This window comes from Dreissena polymorpha, chromosome 1 (genome assembly GCF_020536995.1).
Source record: "Dreissena polymorpha isolate Duluth1 chromosome 1, UMN_Dpol_1.0, whole genome shotgun sequence".
NCBI lineage: Eukaryota > Metazoa > Mollusca > Bivalvia > Myida > Dreissenidae > Dreissena > Dreissena polymorpha.
Genome location: NC_068355.1, coordinates 164,099,783 through 164,127,326, shown reverse-complemented (window position 1 = coordinate 164,127,326; position 27,544 = coordinate 164,099,783). Strand labels below are relative to the sequence as shown.

The following is a 27,544-nucleotide window of genomic DNA, read 5'->3' as shown; positions in this document are numbered from 1 at the left end:
TCGATTTCAGAATTAAATTTTTGTCTTATTTCGCATTTTCGACACATGTTCTTCTGAACTTTTATTTTAATTTATATTGACATATATGTATAATAAATGTTTTACACATTTTATATACATTCATAAATATTTGACAAAATCGTGCAATCTCTCTTTAACATTCCTTGTTAAATAAAAAGTTATTATTTTTGGCGTTTTCGATCTTAATGGTTTGAGGGGAACTTAACACTATTGCATAAATAGGGAGTTTAAATGAAGTCAATGAGAACAGAATAATTACTTGATTAAGAACTCTTTGCATGAGTTTTACAACAAAAAATAACTACAGATTAATTGGTTGGACCTAACTGTAATGAGTATTGATTGAAACACATGCTGGATTTCGATAACAAATAAGTACCGTTGATAATTTATTTGTATTGCACGGCTTGTAATGGCGTGTTCTTAATCGAGGAAAACTATTACATTCTGCTTTTTTTAGACTTCACTAAGGCATTTCATTATAATGTAAGATACAAATATTGTATTAGTAAATTAAGTTACGCATGCTCGGAAATATTCATAATGTAAAGAAATCAATTTATAACGCCATTTGATCGAAAGTGAAACACAAAGGTACGTGAAGTTAAAGCTCTGCATGTGTGCTGGGTGTCACACAGAGCTAATGTTTGTCCCCATTTTTGTTTTCAATGTACCATAATGATTTTAAAGCCTAACTTAACGAGAAAGTTGTAGCCGATATTGACGTTAATTTTTTTTAAATGTTTCTAGTACTACGTGCCGATGATATGATAATGTTTGCAAATACGTGGAAAAGTTGCAAAGGGGCCATTTCGCAGATTTTGGCATGTATTGAAGTTTGTCATGAAATGCTTTAAATTTTATAAATGAAAACATTGAAGCTAAATAGCTCAAGTAAACAAACATGAATAAAATGAAAAAAATGTAACCCATATTTGGGCTAGAACCACTGAACCTTTGAGTAAAAGTCTAGCACCGAAACCAATTGGCCATCCGTGCTCATGCAGTGATTGGTTTATTCAATGCATTATATAAGCAATCCTCTTAAATGTAAAAAATATAACGATAACAATAGAACTCTCAAAATTATTCAATCTTTTTGCCTTTATAATTTTCAGGTTTTTTAATCGTCAAAAGAATCAAATATTAGATATTTTAGAGCATGGAAAATGTTCAGTTTTACTGGTTCCTCGCAAATATCATTACTACGGCGAAAATATGAACATCTGAATCTATTTTTTTTCCTTTTTTCCATTTGGTCAATTTACCTGATTATGACGTGTATTAAAGTTTATCATTAAATGCTTTATATTGATAGATGTAAACATTTGATATAAAAAGCTCCAGTAAAAAACAAGAATACAATTAAAGAAAGAAAAACAGTAACCCTCAACTGGGCTCGAACCACTGACACCTGGAGTAAAAGTCTAACGCTTAGACCACTCTGCCATCATTGCGCATACAATATACAATGTCTTTTATACTTTATATAAGCCATCCACGTAGTGTCACAAAATATGACGACAACAACAGAACTCTCCAAATTATCCAATCGTTTCGCGTTGCAACGTTTAATAATTTTAAGGTTTTTAAATCGTCAAAAGATGCATGTAATGGATATTTTAGAGCATGGTAAATGTTAAGTATTTACAAGTTCTGACTGTTTTGTTCGTACTTTCGTTAATTTCAAAAACATGCATAAAAATGACTTTAAAAATCACAAAATTGTGTAGAATCACGTTTAAAATATCATCGCTGGGCTAAAAATGGAGGTCAACGTGGTGTTATAGAGGCCGCCGTGTTGTAATGTATATGGTGTGCGCCTAGCGATCGGGAGATCACGGGTTCGATCCCCACTGTTGGAGCGTTCTTTAGATCTCCCGAAAGAAAACACATACTGGCTCTTGGCCCAGGAAACGGACTTTAGATAGCGTATCTAATAAAAAGTGAGTACTTTAAATGCAATCGAGCTAAAATAAAAAGGTTTAAACTAAATGACATGATTGGATGAAAAAAAAATGAACTTGAGAAAAAAAACAGATCGATCAAATCCACGGAAAAAATAATTAGCCTCGCTCTGTAAAATCTTGGCTTATTGCCTTTCTCGTTGAGTGTCGTTTCAGCCTGAGCGGTCTGCACAGGCTAATCTGTGACGAACTTTTTGCTTGTAATTATATTGTTCTTTTAAAATATGTCTCTTCTAAGCGAAAATACAGTTTAGGCGGGCGGTGTCGTCTCTGATTAGCCTCAATCGTGAAACATCGACTATCTCCGGAATTCTCCGTGAATGGAATTAAACGTCTGCTGATCAAGAGTGTGATTAGCCTGTGCGGGCAACTGCCGCACATGCATTAAAACCGTTTTCACAGAGCAAGTCTCAAGTATACTTGCCCTATCAAAATGATAACTTAACAATCATATATGTAAAGACGAATTATATAAATAAACCTACGGAAGTCTAGTTCATACAAAAAAATGAAAAGATTAAAAAAAAAAGAAAGAATCGTTTTCGTCAAGATTACATAACTTTGTTTTCGTAGTTTACGTGCGTATGCACACTCTTTTTGACGCAACTTGATTACACAATGTGCGTATGTGTGTGTTTTTGTGTGTGCACACAACTTTAACGACTAGAGAACTTTGATAGCGACACGTTTAGCCGACTCATTAATGTTGACTTCTAGCATTAACAAACAAAACAAATATGATGGAGGTAAACAATTCAATTGTGTACGTGCATATACGTGTCGTTTTAACTACGGGTTTGGTACACCCTGCATTACGGTTTCTTTCAGATATATATTTCGATGATCTGGGTTTTGAACAATATGATGATTAATTTTCAAATCTTGTTAATAATAAATAATCAAGTTGATCTTTTTATTTACTTTGTTTCATTGTGCCTCCGAAATATGTCGTGCTGTTGTTCTGGTGAAAATTAAAACATTGTGTAATTGAATAACAATTTAATCGAATTTTAATTATCTATTATTGCTTTTAAATTTGAATAACCATGCTTTGATGTTAATATTTGATTACACTTGTATGTTATTGATTTATTGTGGTGTAAGTGTCGGGTTCGTTGCGTAATTCAACCGGTTTTAACAACCAATTGATTGCATAGACCGTTCTAAGGCGGTGACCTCAGCTTGACCCCAGTGGTGAAGTGTTCAATGCTAAAGGCCATTTTTGTTTTTAGAGATTAATATATTGAATGAATATATTATTTATCGGTTAATACTAAAAAATTTGGGCAATAGAGAAGTATTAAAATACAAATCAAGTTGGTAACATGGCTTACCGGTGCCATCTTTTAAATTGTGTATTTTTCCGCGCTGAACCCGTATATCAAATAAAGACAGAGTACCACAATAAATGTTACCTAAATTGGTGATCTGTAACCTACGTCCAAAGTAAAATATCTAAGAAATATAGTTCCAAAGGAGTCGTTGAAACTATATTTTCTTTTAATGTGCATGCAAATCTGGTTACTAGTTTTATGTCGTAAATATACTTATTGAAAATAAAGTCTGTCTAAAACTTACCACTAACAATTCTTTCTAATTATTCAAAGGGACGACCTAATTATATCAATGCGCATACTTTTAGAGCACTCCATGTTCATCCTGGTCCTTGCTGAGTTGCCCGTACGAAAACAAACCTGGTGTCAAAATTCACGTGTTAGAAGTTGAAAGAGAAAGTAAACCATATAAACTGTACTACGGCCTGTTCATTTGTTCTATGGTGTCACTCATTTTGCGTATGCATTTCATTTCCGTGAAGTTGTATTTTCTGAAATATTAAAAATGGCGTCTAAATATATTCTGTGATATTTCAGTTGACAATAACCTAATCAAAATACGCTGAGCCTGATGTAAAAAGGAATGCAAACATCGCCATTGTAGAATATCTTCAGAAAAAAATGTGTGTTAAAAAAATTCATTCTGCATATATAATTGTAAGTGAAGTGATACAATTTTAATGCACTGCTAAATTCATAATAAACCTTAAATGAGCCTTGTTCTAAATCTGAGAAAACTGGGCATAATGCATGTGCACAAAGTGTCATCCCAGATTAGCCTGTGCAGTCCGCACAGGCTAATCAGGGACGACACTTTCCGCTTTAACTTGATTTTTGGTAAGGAGGGACTTCCTTGAAACTAAAATACCATAAAATCTGAAAGTGTTGTCCCTGATTAGCCTAGCTGTGTGGACTGCACAGGCTAATCTGGGATGACACTTTACGCACATGCATTTTGCCCTGTTTTCTCAGCACACGACTCAAATAGACTAGGAACAGAGTGCAGAGTACAGAACTCTTACTAAAACTGCCCATCTCTACCATCTTAGCAAACCAGTGAGCCATTTCATGCAGCATGCTTATAGCAAATAGTTTAACCCATTTATGCCTAGTGGACTCTCACATCCTTCTAAATTGGATCAATTTATTTCCAAAATTAAGGATTTCTAGTATATTTATTTCTATATTTAGGATATTTTTTTTACAGAAATTCCTTTAAGCAAAAAGCGCAGACCCTGATGAAGATAAATTAATATAAAGATGGGATTGTGCAATTATGTACAAGTTATTAATTTAATAAGACCTATAATTCCCAGTTTGAAGATTGTGTGAAGCAAATTTTCACAATTAGAAGTTTTCTCTAGCTAATTTTTATACGCCTGTTTAAAAAAAACACGACGTACTATAGTTTCACCTTGGCGACGGGCGGGCGGCGTCCACAGCAGTGTCCGCTCTCTAATTCAAATAGTTTTCATGCGATCTTCACCAAACTTGGTCAGAAGTTTTATCTAAACAATATCTAGGTCAGGTTCGAATATGGGTTATGCTGAGTCAAAAACTAGGTCACAGTGTCACTTAGTTCATTTCAAGCATTAAGCATAATGTCCGCGCTCTAATTGAAGTAGTTTTTATCCGATCTTCACCAAACTTGGTCAGAAGTTGTATCTGGACAATATCTAGGTCAAGTTCAAATATGGGTCATGCCGGGTCAAAAACTAGGTCACGGGGTCACTTAGTGCATTTCAAGCATTTAGCATGGTGTCCGCTCAGTAATAGAAGTAGTTTTAACCCAATAATCACTATACTTGGTCAGAAGTTGTATCTAGACAATATCTAGGTCAAGTTTGAATATGGGTCATGCAGGGTCAAAAACTAGGTCACAGGGTCTTTAAGTGCATTTCAAGCATTTAGCAATGTTTCCCCTTTCTAATTGAAGTAGGTTTCATCTAGTGCTGCAACAATACGCCAAAAACCATATTGCAATATATTGTCAGTTCAAAAACCCGTATTGCAATATATCGCAATATATTGCTAACTTGTACCAACATTACAACTTGCCAATTACCAGATAATCCCGTATATTCCAGTTTTAAAGCAAGTTATGGTATATATTTACTATAAATGTGCTCAAGAATAACAAGAAACACAAACATTCGCAAATTTTCTTAAGTATCAAATACATTTCGGCATTCGTTACTATTAAAAGATGTGATGAAATAACGTCCAACCGGGGCGTTTTTTCCACTGAACACTCGTAATTCACCTGACGTGATGTTCCCGTTTTTATACAACACAAAATACACCCATACTTTCCATGCGACGTACTACATGTCTGTATAATTTTCGCGCGCTTTTTATTGAGACAAAGGATAAAGCACTTTTTATTTGACGCTAGAATTTTTTATTGTCGCATTAGCATTAAAATTTGGAAGCATATTTCCGAAAATCGGATCACAAATTTAATAATGCTCAATTCAGAATCGAACGAAACATTTACAGCTGTGCGCAATTAATTCAAAGATAATCTGTTCAAAAGCATCGAACGAATGCTCCGATGTAACAACGCTACTCTGTATAATACTCTTTCAGAATGCTTTTTTTACGAAAAAAAATATTAACACTGCTTTGTTTTGTTTACCTTGTTATCATTATTTCGGATGGCTTTTCTGGACGAAATGTGAATGAATTTGTGTACAATTTTCGTACCGGTATGATGAAAATCGTATCGCAATACAATATGCGGATTGCGTATTGCGATATATACCGATAAACCGGTATATTGTTGCAGCACTAGTTTCATCCAATCTTCACCAAATTTGGTCAGAAGTTGTGTCTAGACAATATCTAGGTCAAGTTCAAATATGGGTCATGCAGGGTCAAAAACTAGATCACAAGGTCACTTAGTGCATTTCAAGCATTAAGCATGGTGTCCGCTCTCTAATTGAAGTAGTTTTCATCTGATCTTCACCAAATTTGGTCAGAAGTTGTGTCTAGATGATATGTAGGTCAAGTTCAAATATGGGTCATGGTAAAGTTATCAAGTTGTAAAAAACCTTTAAACGGGCCTATCTTGTGACAGTTTGGCAATCTTGTTTCCATAGGCGTGGTCACGGTACTTTTTCCCAATTGGCACGGGTCAAATTTACGATGCGTCAAAATGATGCACGGCAAAAAAAGGGTTGCGTAAAAAAACGAGTCATTTTTAATTTGCTCGCATCAAAACGCAGGATTCTGCGTCTATTGAAATCCCTGCATAGCTTTGTCAATTTTAGGAATTTGATGCTCAAATTTCAGATTTTGATTTGTCAGATGTAGAACTTTCATGATACATGCTTAACTGAAAGTCATTGTTTGACCAGATGGGTCAAAATCTTGTTCCCAGCCACATATTAATTTGAATTTATAAACTACTAAAACAGACCCTTATTATATTGCCAACATATATTAATGATTGCTTTTGTTCTAGTCTTCAGTATATTTGGCTGATCAACTACTGTACTATGCAAGTAAGTAACAGTACATAAACTGTCACAGGAATTGTCAGTTTCTCCGCAATCATTAAATGGTAATGTGCAAACAGCATCAAAACAGAACAGCCTGCGAGTAACTCACAGTCTGTTCATGTTTTATGCTGCTCATCAGTATGTAAGAGTTGGAAATGAAGCCTTTAAAACTTAAATCAAGTAAGAAAGGTCTTTAATTATATTTAATTTTCTAAGGGACTTCAAATGCGTGAAAATACATATCTAAGTGGTAAAGGGTTAAGTGAATAAAACCCATGTATTCCTATTTAAAACAGACATACAGGCTTCTTCAGTAACAAACACTTTCTGAAGTCAGTCAAGGCACGTAAGGTTTTGGGTTGAGTGGGTGCACAAAAGTAAAACTCAGGATTTTTAGCAAGAATTCCACAATTGCTTCTTTGAAATAAGTTGTATCAACAGGAACCTGTTCTGTGACTGCATACTGTGCAATATCTAAACACATGGCTAACAAACCTGCGATCTTTGGGTTAAATTTCCATTAATGTAAAGTTTGCTGAAGGTGTACATGTACGTCAAAATCAGGCTGAAAACCTGACCATATAACAAAGACCAGCAGAAAACATGCATGCCAAGTAAATCTTAGCTGCCCTGATTATATTATTTCAGATATTATTTCAGTCAGCTGTCTGTGTTTTCCCTTTTCCAGGCAGGGCTATTGCTGGCCCAAAATTCATTTGAGCCAAACAGCTTTTGTCTGTCGGCGTGAGAAAACTGTTTATCAAATAATGATATATAATATCGATTTTTTCATTGAAAGAAAGAGAAAAATACAGAATACCAGTTCGGGTTAAAATGGCAAAAGTTTTACGTTGATTTCTGATTGCACAAGCTAATTTGAGATTACACTTTCCACCAAAACTGGATTTTACTTTAGAAGAGACTTTCTGTAAACAAAATATTCCATAAAAGCAGAAAGAGACATCTCTGATAAGTCTTCCCAGGCTAATCTTGGATGACCGTTTGCAAGGCTGAAACCTTTGTTTGTCGCAGGATGAGCCAGGGGGATGGGGAGGTGTCTCACGTCACAGACGCAGAACATGTTGCAGTCAAGGTCATGGCCAACCATCTGATGGATGACAAGGACACGCTGTCTGCAATCTCCCATCATGTCCATGATGGTAAGTGAGCCAGGAGAGAATACTTTCTAGTCCATAAATAAGGTTTTTACTGAAGAACTAATAATCTATGGTGAGAACTCTTATGTTAAATGCCCATTAATAATTAAGGGATTTAAAAAAAATCAAAATCAGCAGTCAAATAAAATATTTGACTCCTGATTTTGAAAATAATATTATATTGATTTGGAAAATAATGCTACTGTTTTAGGTCAAGAGTAATTTTGAGTCCGCATATTTGTTAACTCTTTCCCAATCAGAAGCAAAGTGATTATTGCTATTTGCAAACAGTATAAAACCAGAACAACCTGGGAGTAACTCACAGTCTGTTCAGGTTAATTGCTGTTCGCTGCTCATCAGTATCTAAGGGTTTGAAATGAAGCATTTATAACTTGATATTCTCCGACATTTTATAATATGTAATCATGATTCCTAATGATTGTATTGCCTTGCAGTGGACGGAGAGAGCCATGTGTTTGAAGGCAGTCTGGACGAGTCAAGTCAGGACAAGGACGTGAAGCCCTTTCTCATAGTCAGCCCTACAGGCACTGGTAAGTACATAGCGCAAGGCAATATATATGTAAATCTTTAAAATAAAACAGTATAAATAAGTCAGCCAAGCAATTGACTTTTGCTCCAGTAAGCTTTCTTTGCATTGCTCTTAGAGTGTGGAGAAATTCAATACTTTCTTATTTTCAAGTCCATTAACAAACTATTTCTGGAAAGCAACCCCATTTGAATTCCATAATTTATATTCCCTTAAATTTAAATTGTTGCCATTTTCCTGAAAGCTCACTTGTACATTACAGTGTAAGTTGTCTATACATGTAAAACATAACTGAAAGCATTGTTAAACTCTTTTTAGTGAAGTTGTAAGCAACGTATGAGTTAGGAGTTAAGTTTGTACCATTATCTCGTCCTGGTTATCTTTCAGCTGCATTTGATGTGGGCACACTGGAGATGCTGCCAGATGAGCCGTTAGACGGGGAACCCCCACTGAAACGTTACCGGGTGCAGGCAGATGATGGACAGTCATATATCCTCACAGTCACAGGTCAGAAGAAAAAATATCTAAATTAAGATCATAAGTTGGTTATGTTAGGTTTAAAACTAAGTCATGAGATCAACTTAAAGAAACTGCTTGTGAACACTCTAGATGCCATATTTATTGCCAAAGCTTCAACGTTAAGTCATTTGAACAGTAGGAATCACATTTGTAACCACCTTAACCGAAAACTTGCTCAGGACATTAAAATATTTGTTACACTTGTTGAATGTTTTTGATTGATTTTTCAAAAATGAGTAAACTTTTCACAGCTAGTTTTTTTTGGTAGCAGATATATTTAGTTATGTTTAGCCTAAATAGCATTGTTTCAGAAATTAGACTGTGATGCATACGTTACTAAAGCACATAAAATATGAGCCTTTTTGTGGGTAACCTGGGCTTATTGCATGCGTTTTAAGTGTCTGCAGGAGCTTATGCTATATCATATGGTATAATGGAAGTCTCTTCTTAGCGAAAATGCAGTTTACCGTAAGTGGAAAATGTTATCCCTGTGTAGCCTGTGCAGACTGCACAGGTTGATCTGGGATGACAATTTATATGCAAAGGCACTAAGCCCTGTTTTCCCAGAGCAAGGCTCAAGGCTCTTTAGTCTCACTTGATAAACTTCCTACTTTCCCTACCCAACCCAGTGTTATCTTCACCAAACTTCCTGCTGCGTCTGTTTCAGCAAATGGCAGCAACCAAGGGGAGTCACTCTTGGCCACTGAGCACCAGTATCAGGCACGCCAGGTACTTGCACTGGGTGGTGAATATGAGCCACATGCTGGGAAAATTGGGCTTAATGCATGTGCGTAAAGTGTCGTCCCAGATTAATGTGTGCAGTCCGCACAGGCTAATCAAAGACTGCACTTTCTGCTTGAATTTGATTTTTGCAAAGAAAGATTTTCTTTAAAGGAAAAATACAATAAAAGCGGAAAGTGTTGTCCTGGATAAGCTTGTGCAGACTGCACAGGCTAATCTGGGACAAAACTTTATGCACATCCCTGAAACCTAGAGCAAGCCTCATTTGGTGTAGTGTTTATAGCACGGCTGTTTTCGGAGAAAACCGAGGTATTGTCATAGCCAGCTCGTCGTGTGTGTCGTGCTAAAACCTTAACATTTTGCTCTTAAATCAAAGTGCTTCCACCTACAACTTTTAAATTTCATATGCAGCTGCACCTTTATGATTTCTACACGCCACACCCATTTTTGGGTCTCTAGGTCAAAGGTCAAGGTCACTGTGACCTCTAAAAAAACAGATTCTGACCAGCTTTCGCAGCCTTGCGTGCACCCGTTATGCGGTGCTCTTGTTTGTTGTTGTTTCAGTCACTGAACACTGGAAAAACATCAAAGTAATTATCTTTGTCAAATAGTCATCAATATAATAATTTTAACCTGTTATGCTCACAAGGTTTGCGATCTTTTATGTTTACGGCATGGCTCAAAAAATCATTTAAACAGTATAGTAATTTTGCAAGTGACAGTTGCAAAAATTTGATTCTCCTTGCAAGATCATTTAGTAAAAGTTAATTTAAATAAAAGACCCTTTATGTTTAAATGTATATTATTAAATTAATTTAGAGTTTCCAAGTTTAAGTATAAATTGATTGCCTTTGTTCAGGATTATTGTACAATTAATGAAAACAGTGCCTAAAATTCAATTTAAGGTATTTTCACACCCTCAAATTCCCATAGAACTCGTATGCATTGAACCATATTCAAGGAAAAACAAAACTGTACACATATGCATTGTGCCCAGTTTTCCCATAATTGTTCAGGGAAAGATGACACTGTAGGCATATGCATTTTGCCCAGTATTCTCATAACTGTTCAGGGAAAAATGACACTGTACACATGCATTTTGCCCAGTTTTCCCATAATTGTTCAGAAAAAAACAAAACTGTACTCACATGCATTTTGCCCAGTTTTCCCATAGTTCAAATTGTTCAGGGAAAAACAAATTGTACGCATATGCATTTGGCCCAGTTTTTCCATAATTTACAGCTATAGTACATCTCGGACTCTAAATCTGCATACGAGTCTTGTTCTGGGTAAATGGTGCTTAATCCTTGTGCTTAAAATATCCTCCCAGATAAGTTGGGCAATCTGCACAAGCTTATCAGAGAAAACACTTTCCACTTTATGGTGTTTTTTTTGTTTAAAGTCTCTTCATAACAAAAATCCAAATTAAATGTAGGTGGAAGTTGTCGTCCCAGACTGTGCGGACTGCACAGGCTAATCTGGGACAACACTTTGTACATAAGCCCAGCTTTTTGCGGAACAAGACTGATATGTTGGCTGTATGTTGGCAGGATGAAGACAGCAGTGTGCTGGGTGTGAGAGGTCAGAGGTCGAGTGACGGGGTCAAAAGGAACCAGCTGCTCAAAGCAGACGTCTCCCAGGCCTGGTTCACCACACGCGATGACAAGAATATTCTGCAAAAGTCAGGTGTGTGTCATTGAGACCTTTGGACATAGTGTTTTTAGCTCGGCTGTTTTAGGAGAAAACCCGAGGTATCGTCAAAGCCAGCTCATCGTCCAATGTTGTTGTGCTAAAACCTTAACATGGGCTCTAAAATCAAAGTGCTTCCGACTACAACTTAGAAACTTTATATGAAGATGCACCTTGATGAGTTCTACACGCCACACCCATTTTGGGGTCACTAGGTCAAAGGTCAAGGTCACTGTGACCTCTAATATAAAACTTTAACATAGGCTCTAAAATCAAAGTGCTTCCTTTTTTTCTGACAGGCTTTCATTTATTTAAAACAGCACCCACAGCCAAGCGTTGGCAGTTGGCACCCACTAGGGGATGCTCTTGTTTATTTTAGCCGAAATTGAGTTGTGCTCTGGGAAAATGAGGCTTAATGCATGTGCATTAAGTGTCATCCCAGATTAGCCTGTGCGTAATCTGGAATGACACTTTCCAACTACACTGGATTTTACTTTATAAAAAAAAAAGCCATATGAGGGGAAAGTGTCGTGAACCCCTGGTTGTGCCTGATTAGCCTGTGCGGCTTGCATGACCTGCCCACTTGTTTTGGTAACAATAGCCTATGCTCAAATATTGCAATATTGAAGATAGCAAATTGATAGTTGGCATGCATGTGTATCTCATGAAGCTGCACATTTTGAGTGGTGAAAGGTCAAGGTCATCCTTAAAGGTCAAAAGTCAAAAATATAATTCAAGGGAAGTAATAAGCTTTAAAGGGAGATAATTTCTAAACCTGCCAAATGATATATTGACATTTTATTTCAAAGAAGCACAATAGGGAGCATTGTGTTTCTGACAAACACATCTCTTGTTATGCCCCCGGATTGAATGATCGAGGGAATATTGTTTTTGGCCTGTCTGTCTGTCTGTCATTCTGTCCCAAAACTTTAACCTCGGTTAAAGTTTTGCGATAACTTTTGCAATATTAAAGATAGCAACTTGATATTTGGCATGCATGTGTATCTCAAGAAGCTGCACATTTTGAGTGTTGAAAGGTCAAGGTCATCCTTCAAGGTCAAAAGTAAAAAAAATACCATCCAAGAGAAGTAATAAGCTTTAAAGGGAGATGATTTCTAAACCTGCCAAATGATATATTGAAATTTTATTTCAAAGCGGCGCAGTAGGGGGCATTGTGTTTCTGACAAACACATCTCTTGTTGTTTTGAATGCTTGAAGATATTTAGTCCTGTTCAATTTGTATCAGAATAAAAAAATCAAATTCGAATAAAAGGGCAAATTTTGTGATTTCAATGTATTGGTAAATGTCTTAATCCAAGAGCGGATGGTTATATATCCCCGTGTCAATTCAGGTGCCTCCTGGAAGCAGGGTCAGTGGACCAAGGAGGAGGTCGACATTTTGCAGTCCAACATTGCCGCATACTGCCAGGTAACCTTTGACCTTTCAGCATTCTTAGACATTGAACATAAATGAGCCTCCCTTTGGGAAAATCGGGCTGAATGCATGTGGGTTAAGTTTTGTCCATGATTAGCCTGTGCAGTCAGTACAGGTCAATCAGGGATGACTCTTTTTTTAAATGAAGTCTCTTCTTACCAGAAATCCAGTTTAGGCAGAAAGTTTTGACTTTCTGGCAAATAATACAGCTGAAATGAAATGGATTCTATGTTAATTTTTTATCCTCTGCCAGAGGTCAAGAGATGTTAAATTGGACTTGGCCATCCGTCTGTCTGTCAGTCTGCCACAAAACTTTTCATTGCTAAATCTCATAAACTTTATAAGATATTAACATGAAACTTCATGGGTGTATACACATATATATATATATATATTTATATTTATATATATATTATATATCAAAGAGGTGACATGCCATGTGCATGAGCCATAACCCTAGACTTTCTTAAATAAGAGTTATTGCCCTTTGTTGTTTTTTTGTATTGTGTAACTTTTTAGGCGATCTCTCTATATATATGCTACAATATTTCAGTATGAAATTGCTTGTGTGTAAAGATATCCATAAGAGGAATTGCAATGCATAAAAACAATTCCTACTCTTAAATATTTTTGTAGGATTTTACCATATATCATAAAATAAACAAACTTTATTTGGCTGGGGATATTAATTCTCAAATTTGCTTTATTTTTTATGTTTCCAACTGAGTGGAAGAGATTCAGAATTGCACTTGCCAGTATGGACATATGTTGTTTCCGAAAGCTTGTGTTTTGAACTCTTCTTTTGACTAATGAGTTTAATTACTTTTAGAATTAAATAAATGTAATTTGTAGAAAAGTGTAGGTAAAGGTATTGGCTGCAATTATTGTTGGAAGAATAGCTGTCCATCATATTTTTTTCCATTAAAGAAAACATAGTTCCAGAATTTGTGTTTTCAAATTTTCTTTCAGTGCTAGGGGAATCTTGCTCAAAGTATCCCAGTAGTGCTAGGGGGATCAGGGGTTCCACTGGCCCCAAAAAAGTTGTCGCCACTTTTTCGCGGCGTGAATACTGTCGGTTATTCCACCTTATTAATAAGAACAATCATTTTAAGAAACCTTACTACATTAATGTCATTGACTATATTATCACTTTAAAAAGTATGTTATTTCATATAAAAAAACAATAAGTACCTTCATAAGTCATACCTTCATAGGTCTTAATAAGCTTTATTTGTATATAAATAACATTTTTTTCAACTTGATAAACAACACAGATAACCAAAATAATATAATAATGTTAACATCAATGTATTAAACTGTATGCTGCATAAATGTTTCGAAATTAATTAATTAAACATAAAATCACACCAATGTTCATCATTTGAAAGGGAATCAGAAAATAAAGCATCTCACTTCAAATTGTTTAACAGTTATATTTGGTCATTTGGGCATGATATACATCAGCTTCTGTTGTTAACAAGTTTTCTGTTAGTGGTGGATGATTTCCAGGTTCAATTAAATGACTGTTGTTCACGCCTTTTTCCTGACAGATAGGCCCAGATAATTGCCACAATCCATTCTAGTTGCCTGAAATGACATAAAACATATTTTTACAAACTATCAACATCAAACCAACACATAAATGTCCCTATCTTTAAATGTCCGAATTTAACATATCCGAAATATAGTACATCAAGTGAATGTTTTATATTTAATTCAGAAATTGTTGTTATCTTAATCAATTTATATCCTTCCCAGAACATTACAATAATGAATCTATTAAACAGAAATGCTCACAAATACCTGTTGAAACAAGTTTTTATTTGTTGATGTGGAGAAATTAAATGCTTTTGCCAGCCCCATGGTTTTGATTTTAACAAAGAAATAGCGGCCCTAATAATCATTATAATTATTGATCGTCGTGACAGTTTGTCCCCGTGTTACTTAACTTATTGCTCAATATCATAAAGGAGCCGTTAATCCGATAATAACCCCCATAAAACTTGACAATAGCAGTAAAAACACCGTTTGTAACACTTACACGCTTCGGTGATTTCTAATGCACTCTGCACTGTAGGTCGCTTACATAGTCGTAAATCAATATTTACAACTGACAGACGCTGGCCGCTAATGCTCGGTCGCGTGCTTTCGACTCGCAGTACATTTTCGGATAGGATTTTACCGATTTTTTTTAATTCGCCACTTAAAAAAAATTGGAGCCACATTTAAAAATTTAGCGCCATTTGGCGCCAATGGCGATCGACAGCGGAACCCCTGGGGATCTTGCTCAAAGTATCCCAGTAGTGCTAGGGGGATCTTGCTCAAAGTATCCCAGTAGTGCTAGGTGGATCTTGCTCAAAGTATCCCAGTAGTGCTAGGGGGATCTTGCTCAAAGTATCCCAGTAGTGCTTGGGGGATCTTGCTCAAAGTATCCCAGTAGTGCTAGGTGGATCTTGCTCAAAGTATCCCAGTAGTGCTAGGGGGATCTTGCTCAAAGTATCCCAGTTGAATGACCTTAATGTGAGATGATCGTTAACAAAAGAATTTTAGCTAAGATGAGTTTGGAAAAATTATGGCTCTTTATCCACCATTTAATATATTTTCCCAATATAATTTATAGTGAGGACAGGCAAATCAGGGACGACACCTTCCAGTTTAATGGAATGTTTCGTTGAAAGCAGTTCTTCTTTAATCTGAAATCCAGTTAAGGCGGAAAGTGTTGTCCCTAATAAGCCTGTGCAGACTTCACAGGCTAATCTGTGATGACACTTAACAAACATGAATTAAGCCTAGTTTTCTCAGAACAAGACTCAGTCTGTACCATATTTTACTAGCTTGCACACAGTAACAAGAATATATGGATGATGTTTAGCCTGTGAAACTGACTTTCTTACTGATGGACCATTCTCTGTCCCTACAGGAACATGATATCAGTGACCCAACAGTGATCATCTTCGAGATGTCAAAGGACGATCGCAAGCAGTTCTACCGCACCATTGCCAAGGGCCTTCAGCGCCCGCTGTTCTCTGTGTACCGCCGCGTGACGAGAATGTACGATCAGAAGAACCATATTGGCAAATACACGCAAGAGGAGATGCAGAAACTGAAAGAGTGCGTACTTGTACTCCATAACCTGATATAATTTAGCCTGGCTCTGGGAAAATGTGGCTTAATGCATGTGCATAGAGTGTTGTCCCAGATTAACCTTTGCAGTGCGCACAGGCTAATCAGGGACAACACTTTTTGCCTTGTTTGGACTATAGCTTTAAAAGAGACTTTCTTTAAACAAAAAAATACCATATAAGCGGAAAGTGTTGTCTTGGACTTGCCTGTGCAGACTGCATGAACTAATCTGGGACCTCGTTTTACGCACATGCAGTTTTTCCAAACGCAAGGCTCAGTTGTAAATTTTTGAGCTCGACCATCTGAATATGTTGGTGATTTATCGTTGTTATTGCTTCTTAAATGACAGTGGGTATTGCCATCATATAAAGAGTAATTGTTGCCTTGCCTGTTTGCTCAAAGCTTAATATAGCTGTTCCCAGTTGTGTAGATGTGACAGCTTCTTGCATGTGGTAGTTTATTGATAAGTTGCTTTCCAAGAAGCAGCCTTCTTGCAAAACTGGTCTTAATTTAAATGTGTTAAGAGTTAACCCAGATTAGCATGTGCAGTCAGAAAGTAATGAATGGGTCCAAATAAAACTTCATCTTATAAAAGAGGACATTAATGAAATGCAGAGTACATGAGTAAAAATGTTCAGGATTTGCAGTGTTATTGCCCTTAAGTGGATGTTCTTGTGCAGAGCATGAAATCTTTAGTATTCAAGGGTGACAAATTTCTGGATTATTCTGGAAATCCAGATTTAAGCCATCCAGGGTCGATTTTTATATGAATGTAAATACGATGAGTTTGTTTCAGGGGGGTGGGGGTAGGGACAAATTCTTTTAGTACGGGATCATTTTAGAAAAAATATTGTTATAGCCTCTTCCGCATTCCGGACATTTGCGCTCGGTACTGATTTTGACTGGTCTTTTATTAATTGATTTCTGATTGGTAAGCGGCTTGCACTGACATGAGCAATAACTGACGGAACATCTTCCTACTTTCAGGAAACCGTACAATTCTACGAATGTTTTAAATGTCCGCAATCTTGAAATGTTAAATTATCTATTAGCAAAGTAATGTACTGTAATATCATATTTTAAAACAATATGCCAACCAAATTATATATTGATTCAATATTTTATTTCATGTGCAAATGACATATCGCAACATGTTTTCGGATACAGTATGGTTCGTCGATTTTAATTTATTTTCAACGTTCTTTATAACATTTGTATAGAATGACAAATACACATGCGGTATTACAGATGGTTTGGTTGATAATATTTTGCCTTGTACTCACCAGAAATTGCACCTGGAAAGACTATAAAAAAGTACAATAAGCTAGGGCTCAAGGGGCTCAGCCCTCTTATTCCCTTTATCCTACGGACTTAGACACTCGGCTTAATTTTCCAGATTTCAAATTTGGAACAATTGACACCCCTGTGTGTTGAATGTTGTTTTTAACCAGGTTTTCCGAAGGAAAAAACTGGTTATTAGATTGGCGAATGCGGGCGGGCGGGCGGGCGGGCTGGCTGGCTGGCGGGCTGGCTGGCGGGCTGGCGGAATAAGCTTGTCCGGGCCATAACTATGTCGTTCATTGTCAGATTTTAAAATCATTTGGCACATTTGTTCACCATCATTGGACGGTGTGTCGCGCGAAATAATTACGTCGATATCTCCAAGGTCAAGGTCACACTTTGAGTTCAAAGGTCAAAAATGGCCATAAATGAGCTTGTCCGAGCCATAACTATGTCGTTCATCGTCAGATTTTAAAATCATGTGGCACATTTGTTCACCATCATTGGACGGTGTGTCGCGCGAAATAATTACGTCGATATCTCCAAAGTCAAGGTCACACTTTGAGTTCAAAGGTCAAAAATGGCCATAAATGAGCTTGTCCTGGCCATAACTATGTCATTCATTGTGAGATTTTAAAATCATTTGGCACATTTGTTCACCATCATGGGACGGTGTGTCCCACGAAAGAATCACGTCAATATCTCCAATGTCAAGGTCGCCACGACTAAAAATAGATTTAAAAAAAAAAAAATTACAAAGGGGGTTAATTTTTTTTGGTCATTTCAAAAGTTCAGTTTGAGTTTTTAACCAGGTTTTCCAAAGGAAAAAACTGGTTATTAGATTGGCGAATGCGGGCGGGCTGGCTGGCGGGCTGGCGGAATAAGCTTGTCCGGGCCATAACTATGTCGTTCATTGTCAGATTTTAAAATCATTTGGCACATTTGTTCACCATCATTGGACGGTGTGTCGCGCGAAATAATTACGTCGATATCTCCAAGGTCAAGGTCACACTTTGAGTTCAAAGGTCAAAAATGGCCATAAATGAGCTTGTCCGAGCCATAACTATGTCGTTCATCGTCAGATTTTAAAATCATTTGGCACATTTGTTCACCATCATTGGACGGTGTGTCGCGCGAAATAATTACGTCGATATCTCCAAGGTCAAGGTCACACTTTGAGTTCAAAGGTCAAAAATGGCCATAAATGAGCTTGTCCTGGCCATAACTATGTCATTCATTGTGAGATTTTAAAATCATTTGGCACATTTGTTCACCATCATGGGACGGTGTGTCCCACGAAAGAATCACGTCAATATCTCCAATGTCAAGGTCGCCACGACTAAAAATAGATTTAAAAAAAAAAAAAAACTTACAAAGGGGGTTAATTTTTTTTGGTCATTTCAAAAGTTCAGTTTGAGTTTTCTCCCTTTATCAGATTTTTTTTTCACAATGAAAACCTGGTTTTGTGACAATTTTGTCCCTTGTTTTCAATTACATTGATTGAGGACTTTGAGGGAAAGTGCATAATACATTTTCATAACTCTCTTATAAATAGTTTGGAGTAATTGTGGTTTTCCCAATGTGTGTATGGTCGTTTTTTTTGTGAAGCATAACTTCCAATTATTGAAGATTTTCGAATGAATCTTCATATGATAAAAGAAAAGGTAAATGCTGTGCTGATCTGAGAACAGCGGTCTCCTGTTGATTTTGGTCATTTCCCTTAACTGACCGCTGTTCTCAGTTTTGACTGTATGTTAGACTTGTGTGAAGACTTCAAAAATATTGAATGGATTCAAATGAAACTTAATATATATATTAAGGGCTTATTAATGAAAGTCCATATAATTATAGAAGACTTTGATAAGTATGTAAGTATCAAATTTATTGAAATGAAAATTCAATAGAGTTCATAGTGACTTCTGTTCTTCAAAAAATCAATAAAACATGTTTCTTTTCCCCTAACTTTGAAGGCCGAGTTGACACTTTTGGGTCAAAATTATACTTCTGGGGATTTGGCCCTTACAATTAGTTCACTTGTTTTAAACAAAAGTCATGATATAAGGAAATTTGACTTACTTGACTTATTTCTTTGAGTTCCTTAAGGACCATAGGGCCTTGGCAACAGTCCTCCATCATACTCTGTTCTGGGTTGCTTTATTTAGCGCTTCCCATGCCATGTTACAGTATAATTGTAGAAACAATTTTGCAGTATAAATTTCCAATTTTTTCTCATGATGCTCTTTGACACCTGCCACAGGTTACGCACACAGCACGGTTCAGACTGGGCGTCCATTGGTCAGGCGCTAGGTCGCAGTGCGTCCTCTGTGAAGGACAAGTGTCGCCTGATGAAGGACATGTGCAACTCTGGCAAGTGGCTGCCAGAGGAGGAGAGGAGACTCACACAGGCTGTGTATGACCTTGTTGGCGGGCGACCAGGTACCAGGGATTGAGGGGCAACACAGCTACTTATTTCTTGCTTAACAGCCTTGAGATGATTAAGTGGGCTACATGATGGGCTTATAAGTAGGATTTGATGTAAATTAAGTATTTTATCAGATACCATTTCATGCATCAAATACTGTTAAATCATTTGTATTGGATGGCAAGAAATTGTGTTGTTTTTAAAAAAAAAAGACTCATGGTTACATAAAAATTTGTGGATTTCTAAAAAAAAAAATCTGCATCTGTAATTTTCTGATTTGTTTGTGTAAGATCAGTTCATATTAGGGCTGACACGATACATTCGAATATTCGAATTACTCGAATATGGCTGTGGATGAATTGTATTCGTTATTCGCCACCTCCCGAACCTCAATATTTGACAAATACAAACAACGTGATTCGGATTGAAAGTTTAATCATGTTACCTTACAAATGAAGGTTCATACAATTAACCCCTATATTAAAATGTTCTTCTCCTTATTCCGGCATTTTTCATCATGTTTACCCCACCCACTATGTTACACAGTGATATTATCAACAAAAATGGCGGGCACCGGTTAAATATTAACGACATTGAATTGAAAAATCTTTCGATAGTTGTTAAATGTTTATATAGGTAAATACAAGTGATTTGAAGCTCAAACACACACACAAAGGATTAGCAGATGGAATTTCTTTTTGTTTATCTTTACGACAATGATTGTGCAACTTATCAACACACGTGGAGCCTTGCAAAAGGAATGCTATTGGTATCGTTGACATGCCTGCCAAATACACGTTGTTTGTCTGGCGCTACTTTGGTTTCCCCAAAAAAGACGATTAGATGAAGACAATTTGCAGTGTTTTGTTATTTCAAAGTGTTATATTTCATATTTTCAGTATGCAATGATACTCAATTAATCAAATTGACAAATACACATAGTCTCATACTATATAATGTCATGTCGAGTTGTCAGTATTTCTTTTGTTCATTAAAATTCATATTCGCCAATAAATATTCGTATTCGCTACCCTGTATTCGTGATGCGTATCGTATTCGTCACCTAGTGTATTCGTTACAGCCCTAGTTCATATGACGACCCACATTAATCTCTCACAAAAATAAGGATTTTACAGTACCTTAAAATTGAAGGTGAGGACCCCTACTTCATTTCATATTTTATTGGACAATCGTAAATAAGCATCAAAATTCCATTTAATTAAAACTGTATTTAGCCTATTAGGACATTGGAATTGTATTAAACTAAAATACAAATGAGTTAAAGTATTTAGTTCAAACATATTTATTTTATATATAATAAATTTTAAAATAATAAAATAAATTTAAATACTATTAGAAATTTAGTAGGTTTTAACTCGTCACAGTATGTTTAAGTGTTTCCTTTTATCAGGTGAGGATGTTGTGCATGGTCTGTCCTGGGCGTTGGTGGCTGAGCGAGTGATTACAAGGTCAGAGAAGCAGTGTCGAACCAAGTGGCTCAACTACATGAACTGGAAGATGAAGGGGGGCCGAGAGTGGACGCGTGAGGATGACATCAACCTTATTGCTAGGTACGTTGATAAAGGATTAAGAAATGTTTCCAGGATTTGTTCATCTTTTCACACTGAACAATTAGGAAAAAAACAAAAACAAGTTGAACCAGTTGATTACAATAATATTTTCCAATAATCTACAAGAAAGCATGATATAAAACAAAATTATCAGTGATAAAAGTGGAAAGTGTCTTCCCTGATTAGCCTATGAAAACTGCACAGGCTAATCTGGAATGACTCTTTACACACAATCAGCCTATGAAAACTGCACAGGCTGATCTGGAATGACCCCTTTACGCACAATCAGCCTATGAAAACTGCACAGGCTGATCTGTAATGACCCTTTACGCACATGCATTACATTCAATTATCACAGAACGAGGCTCGTATGTACACCTACCATTTCGCTCTTTTATCTAAATTATACTAATTTGACAAATTGGCCTTGTATATGTATGATATTTTATTTTGACAGTGTGTCAGGATCCTTAAAAATGACAAATGTCAAAACGTATAATGCTTAAGCATAAAATCTAGGTTAAGTTCACTGTTCACATAAGAACTGTGTGCCATATATGGAACATGTTTTATAATAAATGTTGTCTCTGAATACGATTGTACTTTATTCTTTAATTCAATGAAAAGTTAAATGCTTTGTATTCCCTTTACTGATTAACATCTTTACTATTCTCATCCCGTATGCCGGGTTTTGCAGGAAGGCGATCTGTACCCTTGATTTTACTCCTAGCTGCTGGGTGGGAAACCGTCATGTCATATTGTGCCCTGTGTGTGACTTGAACCTTAAACATCCCACTATGTAGGCAAACACTAACCTCTACAGTAAACCATAACATAACAAGCAAGATACATAAAAAAAGCCTAATCATTGGACTTGCCGTTGGGAAACAAATAAAAGCGTGTTTTATTGGCCTACTTGCAGCGCCGTGTAATGACCTCTGTTTTGGATGGCCATGTGGTACAGCGTATGTGTTGGTTACATGGGCCTCGTTCTGGTTAACCTGGGCTAAATCCATGTGGGTTAAGTGTCTTCCCAGGGATTATTATTTAGAAGAGACTCCTTTAAACAAAACATTCCATAAAAACATAAAGTGGTGTCCCTGATTAGCCTGAGGGGACTGCACATTCTAATTTGGAATGACATTGTACCTGCATGCATTTATACCCATTTACCCAGTGCAATGCTCATATATTCAGCCAGGTAACCTGCTATTTCAGGGTTGCAAACCTTAGCGTGGAGGATGATACAGAGATTGACTGGGATGCCCTTGCCAAAGACTGGCCCAGGTAAGTGAGGATTAAGACATTGTCATGACATGTATATAGATTGGCTTTACTAGTACCAAACACAGTTTGGCAACAAGTAATAAAACAGTACAGTGAAACCAGTCGCAACCAAACAGTGTCTGGACCAGGCTGATTGTTAGCTCTACTGGCCGAAGGCCTGAAGAGCTTATGTCATGGCGTGGTTTCCGTCGTCCTGTGCGTGCCTGCGTTATACTTTTTCTTGTTTATGCGATAAAGCCCACAGTTTTCATCCAATTCTTTTCAAATTTGTTCAGTGTCTTTATATAAATGAGGACTCGAACCCTATTGAAAATGGGTTACATCAGAGTAAAAGTCCAGAATTATCTCCCCTTGAAATTAAGAAAATTGTGAAATAAGGCTTGTTTACGCAATAAAGTCCACAGTTTTCATCCAAGTATTTCCCAACTTGCACAGTGTCTTTATCTGAATGATGAGTCAAACCCTATTGAAAATGAGCGATATGGGAGTTATAAGTCCAGAATTATCTCCCCTTGAATTTGAGAAAAAAATGAAAATTCATTTTTTTTTATGTGATAACGTCCATAATTTTCATCCAATTCTTGGCAAACTTGCACAGTGTCTTTGTATCAATGAGGACTCAAACCTTTTTTATGCCCCCTTCGAAGAAGAGGGGGTATATTGTTTTGAACATGTCTGTCCGTCGTCCACCAGATGGTTTCCGGATGATAACTCATGATAACTCTAGGATCATGAAACTTCATAGGTACATTGATCTTGACTGGCAGATGACCCCTATTGATTTTCAGGTCACAAGGTCAAAGGTCAAGGTCACAGTGACTCGAAACAGTAAAACGGTTTCCGGATGATAACTCAAGAATGCTTATGCCTAGGATCATGAAACTTCATAGGAACATTGATCATGACTAGCAGATGACCCTTATTGATTTTCAGGTCACTAGGTCAAAGGTCAAGGTCACAGTGACTCGAAACAGTAAAATGGTTTCCGGATGATAACTCAAGAATGCTTATGCCTAGGATCATGAAACTTCATAGGTTCATTGATAATGACTGGCAGATGACCCCTAATGATTTTCAGGTCACTAGGTCAAAGGTCAAGGTCACAGTGACTCGAAATAGTAAAATGGTTTCCAGATGAAAAACTTTGACCTTGGTTAAAGTTTGATAACTTTTTATGTCTGTCGGTCCGTTCACCAGATGGTTCCTGTATGATAACTCAAGAAGTATTGGAGAAATAAGTACACAATAATCTCCCCTTGAATTTTAGAAAATTCTCCTTGTTTGCACGATTAAGTACACTGCAACTCCAATATATCACAGTCTGTTATATCGAATCCGCTATGGCTCCCAAAAATCTGACGAGCATCCCCAAATAAAATGTTTTAATCTGAGAATTTGATGAATTAAAATCCGTTTCAAGCTAGTATTTTTCCTTTTTTCACCAACTTTAATCCAACATTCATAATCCATTCATAATCCAGTTTTGACCAGATTGTTTGCTTACATTGTACATCACTTTAACACCTGTGTACTGCGATAAACAATAGCCCATCTTGTCAAACATCACAGGTCATTTCGGGTGTTACCATTCTGTATTGAATTTGCTTTGAACTGCCGAAACGCACCAGTGCACACATGAAGGTGTACACAATTATAACTGTAAATGTCACAAGTCAATACTGACCTATCTCAACAATCTGTGTGCGTTAGATACAGTGTAAACTACTTGCTTTTAATTTAGAGGTAAAGATCCCTCAATTTGTCAAAATGCACTACTATTAAAACCCATGCTTTCCATGCTTTTCATGAGAATGAATGACGTCATTTTGTACATGGGTCTAATTTGTGCATGCTTTCTTGAACAATACAACTCGGCAATGTTTTTCGGATTACAAATTTAATTATATGCATTTGAAAATACTCACAAGGAATAATGTTTTGTGTTATACCAATGAATAACATATGGATATAACACATAATTGAATAAGGTAGGTAAATAGCGTGTTTTGAGATTGCATAACGATGCTAATGCATACATATACATGCATACATAACCTTACAATTTATATCGCGCGCCGGATATATCACGGTCGCAATCTTTGGACCCCTTCAACCGCGATATATTGGATTTGCAGTGTACACAGTTTCCATCTTATTCTTTCCAAACTTGCACAGTGTTTATACCAGTAGAGCGATTCAGGCCCTCATGGGCCTCTTGTTTGTTTTCAGGGGTGTTTGGTTTATTAACATCTAAGCCAGTAAACAACATGTACTTTAGAAAATCTCTTAACTGGATCCTCTAAAATTTGAATCCTCTCTTAATAGGACTATTTGTCTGGTCCCATTGTTATGCCCCCGGATCGATAGATCGGGGGTATATTGTTTTTGTCCTGTCTGTCTTTCTGTCTGTGTCTGGCTGTCTGTCTGTCTGTCTGTCTGTCTGTCTGTCTGTCTGTCTGTCTGTCTGTCTGTTTGTCTGTCTGTCTGTCTGTCCCAAAACTTTAACCTTGGTTAAAGTTTGATAACTTTTGTAATATTGAACATACCAACTTATTATGATATTTTCCATGCATGTGTATCTCATGTAGCTGCTCATTTTTAGTGGTGAAAAGACAAGGTCAAGGTCATCCTTCAAGGTCAAAGGTCAAATATCATTGCATTTTTATTTCCTAAAACTTTAACCTACGTTAAAGTTTTATCATAACTACTTTTTTAATATTGAACACAGCAACTTCATATTTGGCATGCATGTGTATCTCCTGGAGCTGCACATTTTGAGAGGTGAAAGGTCAAGGTCATCCTTCAAGGTCAAAGGTCAAAATTAAAAAAAAAATAATAATAATTTCTCCATTAAATCTCTTACTTCTCGTGCAGCTGCACATTTTTAGTGGTGAAAGGTCAAGGTTAACCTTCAAGGTCAAAGGTCAAATATCATTGTATTTTTATGCCCCCGGATTGAAAGATCGGGGGCATATTGTTTTTGGCCTGTCTGTCTGTCATTCATTGTTTGTGTCCCAAAACTTTTACCTTGGTTAAAGTTTTGCAATAACTTTTGCATTATTGAAAATAGCTTCTTGATATTTGGCATGCATGTGTATCTCATGGAGCTGCACATTTTGAATGGTGAAAGGTCAAGGTCATCCTTCAAGGTCAAAGGTCAAATATATGGCTTCAAAGCGGCGCAATATGGGGCATTGTTTTTCTGACAATCACGTCTCTTGTTTTAAGTATAAATACCTAAAATATCTCCTCTAAATCAGAATTATCTCAATTTCGGATACCAGTCATACATTTGATTAAATTTGGGTTGTATTGAGCGTAATTGTAACCCTCTTAACTATTCATGGCTTTGTTTAGTGTTCATTAGACCTTTTGTCATTATAAGTCTGTGAATTGTGTATTGATGATGCACACAATTAATGCTAAAAACTTAAACAATTTTTTAAAAATGGCAAATTCATGTATGGACAATTAATGCTTGTGAAAAGCAGTGCTAATTCTGATCATATTTATTCATAACAAACAAAATGTACTTATTATTTATCAAGTGATGTTTCTTATATATGCTGCAGGGTACAGTGTTAAATCTTATTTAGGCAAATGCTTTTTCATTGCTTATTTATTTCTAATTTAAGGCCTTTTATACATAAAGGATTCTGAAAGTATTTCTATATGAAGTTTAATTTTAGCTTTTGTATAAGTGTAGTGGGGTAGGGGTTGGAAATAACTCAAACGCCCACCAAGGTTCGATCCTTTTATACACCGATTTCTTATATATATTAAATATATATAATAGAATTCCGAAACCAAGAAACAAAAAGACATAATTACAACATGCTACAACCTTACAAACATATATACAATATTTCAATATAATTAAGTTCATTTGCAATGAAAACAAATAATTGCAAACACAAATAATCTAAAACTCACCAGGTTGGTGGAAGTAAAATAGTCAAAGTATGTGTACATTAACAAACTCAAATGTGTCTTTTGACAGCCTGGGAGCAGAGGAAAGCATGTTCTGAAATTTGCAAACACTTCAACTGGGCATTTAATATTTACCATAAAAAATCTTGTATATTTGATATCTCTCATTCTGACTGGACAAAACATGTACGACATCACGGTACATGGATGGACGCTCACAGGAAAAGGGACTGAATCTCACAAGTGATGCAAATGGACATATAAAAGACAAGGGACATAACCAGTGGTGTATAATTCATAAACATATCGATGGTCCCAATTTAAAATGACGAACCTACATTTTTGGCATTTCGCGATTTTGATATTGTGTAAAGCGGGAAATCAATGCACATATACCCCCAAAACAACAAAATAGTTAACCAATCGCAACAGCTCCATATAGTCACGTGATGTAATGACGAACCGCAATTGCTTGAAGTCAAAATGACGAAGCTGAAAAAAATTGTTACGTCGGCATTTTGCGAGCTTATTAATATATTAAAGTATCAATATAGCCATGCATTTTAAGGCAAATTGACGAAACGTAAACGTTTGCTTATAAAATAATTAAATGATGTACATTTTATAGCATTGATGAACGCAAAAAGATATCAAAATAATATAAAATGTTGAGGTATTAACTTAGTAACTTGTGGCCGCAACTAATAGCTTGTTCCTACAACTTATTAAGTTGAGGTTTCAACTTAGTAAGTTGTTCCTTCAACTTTATAACTTCTGGCCGCAAGTTACTAAGTTAAGACCTACAATTGTCTGAGCACTTGCCTTGTTTGTGACTGGGTTCAGGGTTTCATCCCCGGTCTGAGCACTAGCAACGTACGCGTCGGATCCCGGTTTCGAGTCCCATGGTTTTTGGATTTGAACCCGGGACGCTTCTTGTAAAGGGCGATTCCTCTGACCGGGGCTCGATCCCGGGATCCATCGCTTACGAGGCGAGTGCAAGATGCCTAAGTTTTCGAC

The 27,544-nt window shown here is 36.5% G+C and overlaps 1 protein-coding gene across 6 annotated transcripts in view; it reads left to right on the top strand.

The window, feature by feature from the left end:
- Nucleotides 1-3,605: 3,605 nt before the first annotated feature.
- The window catches only part of LOC127858955 (cyclin-D-binding Myb-like transcription factor 1), a 44,458-nt gene continuing 20,519 nt past the window's right edge, over nt 3,606-27,544 (top strand). Inside the window, exons 1-11 of one of the 6 annotated variants that reach the window (XM_052396332.1) lie at nt 3,606-3,721; nt 7,858-7,985; nt 8,438-8,533; nt 8,917-9,036; nt 9,716-9,777; nt 11,340-11,475; nt 12,831-12,907; nt 15,834-16,024; nt 19,575-19,753; nt 21,151-21,310; nt 22,529-22,597. In XM_052396332.1, the coding sequence (XP_052252292.1) occupies nt 7,859-7,985; nt 8,438-8,533; nt 8,917-9,036; nt 9,716-9,777; nt 11,340-11,475; nt 12,831-12,907; nt 15,834-16,024; nt 19,575-19,753; nt 21,151-21,310; nt 22,529-22,597 (1,217 nt within the window). In that variant the 5' untranslated portion in view covers nt 3,606-3,721; nt 7,858. The other 5 variants (XM_052396344.1, XM_052396360.1, XM_052396323.1 and 2 more) reach the window with 5 other exon arrangements.